This window comes from Chiloscyllium plagiosum, unplaced genomic scaffold (assembly GCF_037043375.1).
Source record: "Chiloscyllium plagiosum isolate Xiang-an unplaced genomic scaffold, Cpla_swu_hap1 HiC_scaffold_31, whole genome shotgun sequence".
NCBI lineage: Eukaryota > Metazoa > Chordata > Chondrichthyes > Orectolobiformes > Hemiscylliidae > Chiloscyllium > Chiloscyllium plagiosum.
The window spans coordinates 13,027,253-13,033,252 of NW_028270169.1; the positions used below are offsets into that span (position 1 = coordinate 13,027,253).

At 46.5% G+C, this 6,000-nt stretch overlaps 1 protein-coding gene across 1 annotated transcript in view; it reads left to right on the forward strand.

Annotated features, from left to right (window-relative positions):
- The window catches only part of nxn (nucleoredoxin), a 234,848-nt gene extending 232,630 nt beyond the window's left edge, over nucleotides 1-2,218 (forward strand). Inside the window, exon 8 of the mRNA XM_043718204.2 lies at nucleotides 1,444-2,218. Coding sequence (XP_043574139.1) covers nucleotides 1,444-1,626 — 183 coding nt within the window. The 3' untranslated portion in view covers nucleotides 1,627-2,218. The remainder of the gene's footprint in view (nucleotides 1-1,443) is intronic.
- Nucleotides 2,219-6,000: the final 3,782 nt, after the last annotated feature.

Below are 6,000 nucleotides of genomic sequence, written 5' to 3' on the forward strand. Positions count from 1 at the left end.
ATTGACTTACCTGAGAAAATGTGGCTGGTTATGGCACACTCATTGTTTCCCACTTTACCAATGACTTGCTGGTCTGGTTTTAATGGTGTCGGTTAGCTCAGTTGGTTGGACTGCTGGTTTGCAATGCATAATGGCAGCCACAGCCTGGGTTCAGTTCCATGAAGGATGCTCCTTCTCAACCTCATCCTTCAGTGGAGTTCAGACAGGGGTGGGAATCTCATAGAGACTTATCACATTCTAACGGGACTGGACAGGGTAGATGCAGGGAGGATGTTCCCGATGGTGGGGGTGACCAGAACTGGGGGTCACAGTCTGAGGATTCGGGGTGGACCTTTCAGGATGGAGATGAGGAGACATTTCTTCACCCACAGAGTGATGAGCCTTGGAATTCATTACCACAGGAAGTAGTTGATGCCAAACATTGAATGTATTCAAGATCTAGCACTTGGGGCGAATGGGGTCAAAGGTTATGGGGAGAGAGCAGGATGATTGATGGAGCAGGCTCGAAGGGCTGAATGGCTTCCTCCTGCTCCTATCTTCCATGTTTCTATATTGCCTGAGGCGTGGTGACCCTCAGATAAGACCACAACCAGTCCTCTCTCCCTCTGTCTGTCTCTCTCTCTCGAATGAGGGAGCAGTTCTTTGATCTGGGAGGACCATGGTGACTTTACCTAGTTATTGACTTACCTGAGAAAATGTGGCTGGTTATTAAACATTGGTCGCAGCCTCAATGATGGCCCCATTTAACCAGTTGTTTCTAGACAGCAGCCAGGAGGTGACTGGATTTGCCAACACCTTGATCAAATCCAGTTCATTCAAAACCGGTCAGGGAAAATCCTGGCCCAGAACACTTCCCTGATCTCTGTGGCCAGAGATATAGAAACAGAAGTAGGTAATTCAGCCTATCAAGTCTGCCTCACCATTCCATGCCCAATCTGATAATCCTCAACTCGGCCTTCCTCCTTTTCCCCTGAGTCCTTGTTCCCCTTACTGACTAAGAATCGAGCTCAGCCTTGAATATACTCAATGACCCAGCCTCGACAGCCCTCTGAGGTAAAGAACGCTGCAGATTCCCAACCCTCAGAGAGAAGGACTTCCTCCTCGTCTCTGTCTTAAATGTATTTCGTTTTGTTCTGAGCTCCTGCAATTCTGACCTCTTCAGGATCTTTAGTTTTATTTATCTTACCCTTGACCTTGCTGTCATCTCCCAGGCCTCAATCAGTGCAGTCCCTTCGGCTAAATCTCCCATCGCTGTCCCTCTTTGTCCTCATTTAAGACGCTCCCTTAAAGCCTACCTCTCAGTAGCCTGTCCTCAAGACGCTGTTATAAACGCAAGTTGTTCAAGTTGTAGCGAAAACATCCCAAAACCATCATCATGAGCCACTGCCGTCTTCACCTCCCCCGACCACTGACGCTATTTCTCCCTCTCTTCCTTTGCTACAGGATGACATGACGGAATCGCTACGGGATTTTACAAACCTTCCAGAGTCTGCTCCGCTCCTCACCATCCTGGACATGTCACAGAGAGCCAAGTACGTCAAAGACGTGGAGGAGATCACGCCTGCGATTGTGGAAGAGTTTGTGAAGGCATTCCTGAAAGAGAAACTAAAACCAGAGCCAATCTGAAGTCGCCAACGAGACAGAATATTTAACACTCTCGGCTGATTTTCGTTCAAAAGTTCTATTTAAACAAAAAAAAATCAAAACCAAAAAAAAAGGTCTTTCTAGCTATTGAATTTCCATTCGTTCTAACACAGCGGTCACAAGCATATCCTTGGAGGAGGCTTGTTGGCATCTCCTTTCTCTGCTTTAGCTGGCCGGGTAGGATGACCCTGTTACGATGAATCCAGTTGGCAGCTTGCTCCAACGCAAGCTCTGGCAGATCATTAACATTTCTGATGCATCGCCCTAAATCTCGCTCGGGCCTACAATCCCTTCCAGCTTGAGAGCTTTTCGTTTTTGAAACAGGCCTCTGTTCCTTCACTGACAACCTCATTGAGACTGGGCTGGCTTTCGACCCCACTGTTCGAATCCCCCCCCTTCACCAACCCACCATGATCATGCACTTCTGAGGAGTTTCCCACTGACTTATTTACACCCCGCACCCCTTTTAATCTCTCCCTTTTTTAAAAAAAAATTGTAATCTGGTCCTGTTACAATGTTTTAAATTATTGTGAGATAAGTCTAATAAACCTGGCAGCAGACGCATTGAAAATAGCTCTGTTTTATTTCCTGTTTTCTTTTTGGTGGTTCAGAAAACAAAATGGCTTCCATCGAAGATGCTTCCTGCAGTTTGCTGAAGCATTACTCAGTTAATGTTGGAATGTGGCCTTGGCGAGGCTGTGGTGAACTGTGTTTGATCCTGGGCAAATCGAGCTGAAGACTTAGTCTGAGATATTTTATCATCAACCTATTCAGAGATGCTATGACACGCCCTCAGAGCAGGGAGGACTTGAAACCCAGGCCTCCTGGCTCTGAGATAGGTTCACTCCCACTACGTCAAGAGACCCCAAGTCATCGTCTGACAAAGAGGGCGACATTGTGTCTCAGTGGGATTCAGTTCCACCCTTGGGCGACTGTCTGTGTGGAGTTTCCACGTTCTCCCTGTGTCTGTGTGGGTTTTCTCCTGCAGTCTAAAGACGTGCAGGTTAGGTGGGTTGGTCATGGCAAATGCAGGGTTACAGGAATATGCGGGGTAGGGGTGGGGAGTGGGGGGAGTGGGTCTGGGTAGGATGCTCTTTGGAGGGTTAATGAGGACCCGATGGGCTGAATGGCCTGCTTCCTCACCGTAGGATTTTATGAATTTCTCTGCTTTTTTTCTCTGTCTGTCTCTCCTCCCCTCCACCACCCAAGCCCTCACTCTTTTTAATTCTGTCTCCATGTCTCTTTAAGTTGTTCTCTCTCCCTCTTCTCTGTATCTCTCTCCTTATCAGTATCTATCTGTCTCTCTCTCTCTCCTTCCCTTTGTCTTTTGCCTTTTCTCTCCTCCATGTGTGTTATTTCCACCTCATCTAAAGCTGTTTAAATTACGGTGTGCAGGCAAGTGAGCCACGTTTGGCCATTTGGTTCATCATTCAGCTGGTCTTCCCATCATCTGACAACACAGAGCTGTTGGCAGATCATTTGACCTGTGCACATACCTGCACAGTGAAGATAATGGGGGAAGGTGGTACTCAAGGACAGTGCGACAGAGCGATGCAGTGGCAAGACGTGACAATGAATCCGGAACAAAAAGGCTTCCGTGAGTCTGAAAGGTACAGTCCATCAACACCAGCTCAAAACCTAAAGCATTACTTCCAGCAGCTTCACGCTAAAGAGCTCTCGAAGTGGGAGCTGTCTCCCACAGAAATGTGTCTTGTTCGCTCAGAGACATAGAGTCCTGCAGCACGGAAGCAGACACTTTGGCCCAAACTGGTCCATGCTGATCAAAATGTCCATCCACGCTAATCCCATTTCCCTGCACACTTGGCCCATTTCCTTCTAAACCTTTCCTATTCTTGTATTTGTCCAAATGCCTGTTAAATGTCGTTAATGTACCTGCCTCAACCATTTCCGCTGACAGCTCATTTCATATACGTACCACTCTCTGTGTAAAGAAGTTGCTCCTCAGGTTCCCATTTATTCTTTCCCCTCTAACCTTAAACTGATGTTTTCCAGTCCCCGATTCCCCAACCTTGCATTCACCCTATCCATGCCTCTCATGGTCTTGTATACCTTTATAAAGTTCCCCCCCTCGGTCTCGTATGCTCTAAAGATAAAAGTCCTAGCTTGTCCAACCTCTCTCTATAACTCGGAGCTTTGAGTCCAGGCAACATCTTTGTAAATTTCTTCTGCACTGTTTTTCAGTTTAATGACATCCTTCCTACGGCATAGTTTCATAATTGAAAATCTGAGACCAGTAGAACTTTTCTTTGACCAAGGTATAACCCCAGATATAGAATTGAGGCAGTCTGATGGAGATCAGCCATAATCTCTCAGACTGTGATAGAGCCCTACTGCACGGAAACAGACCCTGCGGCCTAACCAGTCCATGCCAAGAGTAATCCCAAACTAAACTAGTCCCACCGGCCTACCCTTTGCCCATTTCCCTCCAAAGACTTCTTATTCATGTACTTCTCCAAATGTCTTTTAAACGTATCTTTACCCGCATCCACCACTTCCTATGGAGGCTCATTCCACACACGAACCACTTGCAGTTTAAGAAAATTGTCCCTCCTGTCTTTTTTAATTCTTTCTTCTCTCACCTTAAAAATATGCCCCTAGTCTTGAACTCCCCCACCCCAGGGAAAAGGCTCCTGCCGTTCACCTTATCTATAATCCCTTGTTATTTTATAAACCTCTATAAGGGGATAGGCTTGAAGGGTAGAATGACCGACTCCTGTTTCACTATAGATGAATAATTAGTAAAATGAAGAGAGTTTAGTGCCATATTTGGTATTTGTACTTTGGCACTGGTAGCGTTTCTGCTGATCTGCGCAGTCTCATCACCATATCATAGAATTCCTACAGTGTGGAAGTAGGCAACTTGGCCCATCAAGTCCACACCCACCCTGAGAAGAGCATCCCACCCAGGCCCACACCCACCCTGAGAAGAGCATCCCACCCAGACCCAACCGTATAACCCTGCATTTCCCATGGCTAACCTACTCATGCCTGGAAGCCATGGGCAATTTAGCATTGCCAATCCACCGAACCTGCACTGCTCACTACAGGGTCAACACTGTAGTGGTGAAGATGGTGCTGTTGGGATAATGTCATTGGATGAATTACCCAGAGGCCCATGCTAATTCTCTGAGAAAGTGGCTTTGAATCCCGTCAGGGTAGCCGTGGGAATTTCAATTCAATCCATAAATGTGGATGGTGTAATGGTGACCATGAGACTATCATCGATTGTTGTAAAAAAAAACCCTACCTGGTTCACTAATGGTTTTTACAGAAGGAAATTTATCACCCTCCTCTTGGCTTACAGGCTGCGATAGGCTGGGATTACTTTTTCTGGAGCGTTGGAGGCTGAGAGATGACCTTATAGTGTACTGTGTATAATTCTGGTCACTCTGTTATGGGAAGGATGTTGTTAAACTAGAAAGATTTGCAAGGACATTACCAAGGCTGGAGGGTTAGGGTTATGAGGGGAGACTGGGACTTATTTCACTGGAAACATGGGAGGTTGAGGGGTGACCTTTTTGGGGTTTATAAAATCATGAGGGGCATGAATAGAGTGAATAGCCAAGGTATTTTCCTGGAAGGCATAAGTTTAGGGTGAAAGGGGGAAAATATAAAAGGGTGCTAAGAGGCAACTTTTTCACACAGAGGGTAGTATGTGTATGAAATGAGCTGCTAGAGGAAGTGGTGGAGGCTGGTACAATTACAGCATTTAAAAGGCACCTGGGCGGATATATGAATAGGAAGGGTTTAGAGGGATATGGGCCAACTGCTGGCAAATGGGCCTAGATTAATGTAGGATATTTGGTCGGCATGGCTGAGTTGGACCGAAGGGTCTGTTTCCGTGGTGTACATCCCTATGTGACTCCAACTCCACAGAAATGGGGTTTGGCTCTTAACCACTCTTACAAATAGCCCACCAAGCTGCAGTTCAAAGGCAATTAGTGATGGGCATCAAATGTCGGGCTTGCCCAGGGTGGGGGAACAAAGCGCATATCAGCATTCAATGCCCAGGTCTGTGGTGGGGTTGGGAGGGAGAATGGGGGAGTGTGGAACTGTGCTGTAATGAAACATTAATTCCATTTCCCTTCCCACAGATGCTGCCAGATCTGCTGAGTGTTTCCAGCAGTTTCTGTTTCTGGTTTAATGCTCCCCTCCTCCCTCCATGTCCCAAATCGGTTGAGCCTTGGGCATCGAATGCATTCATTATCTGAACCAAGGAGAGTTCCAGATGGTTGGTGTTGATGCTGCTTTGTTCAAGGTTACATTCCATGGTTATCCTGGTCACTGTGTTTAAAACAAAAAAAAAGGACTTTTCCTTTATTTGCTTTTGAGTGA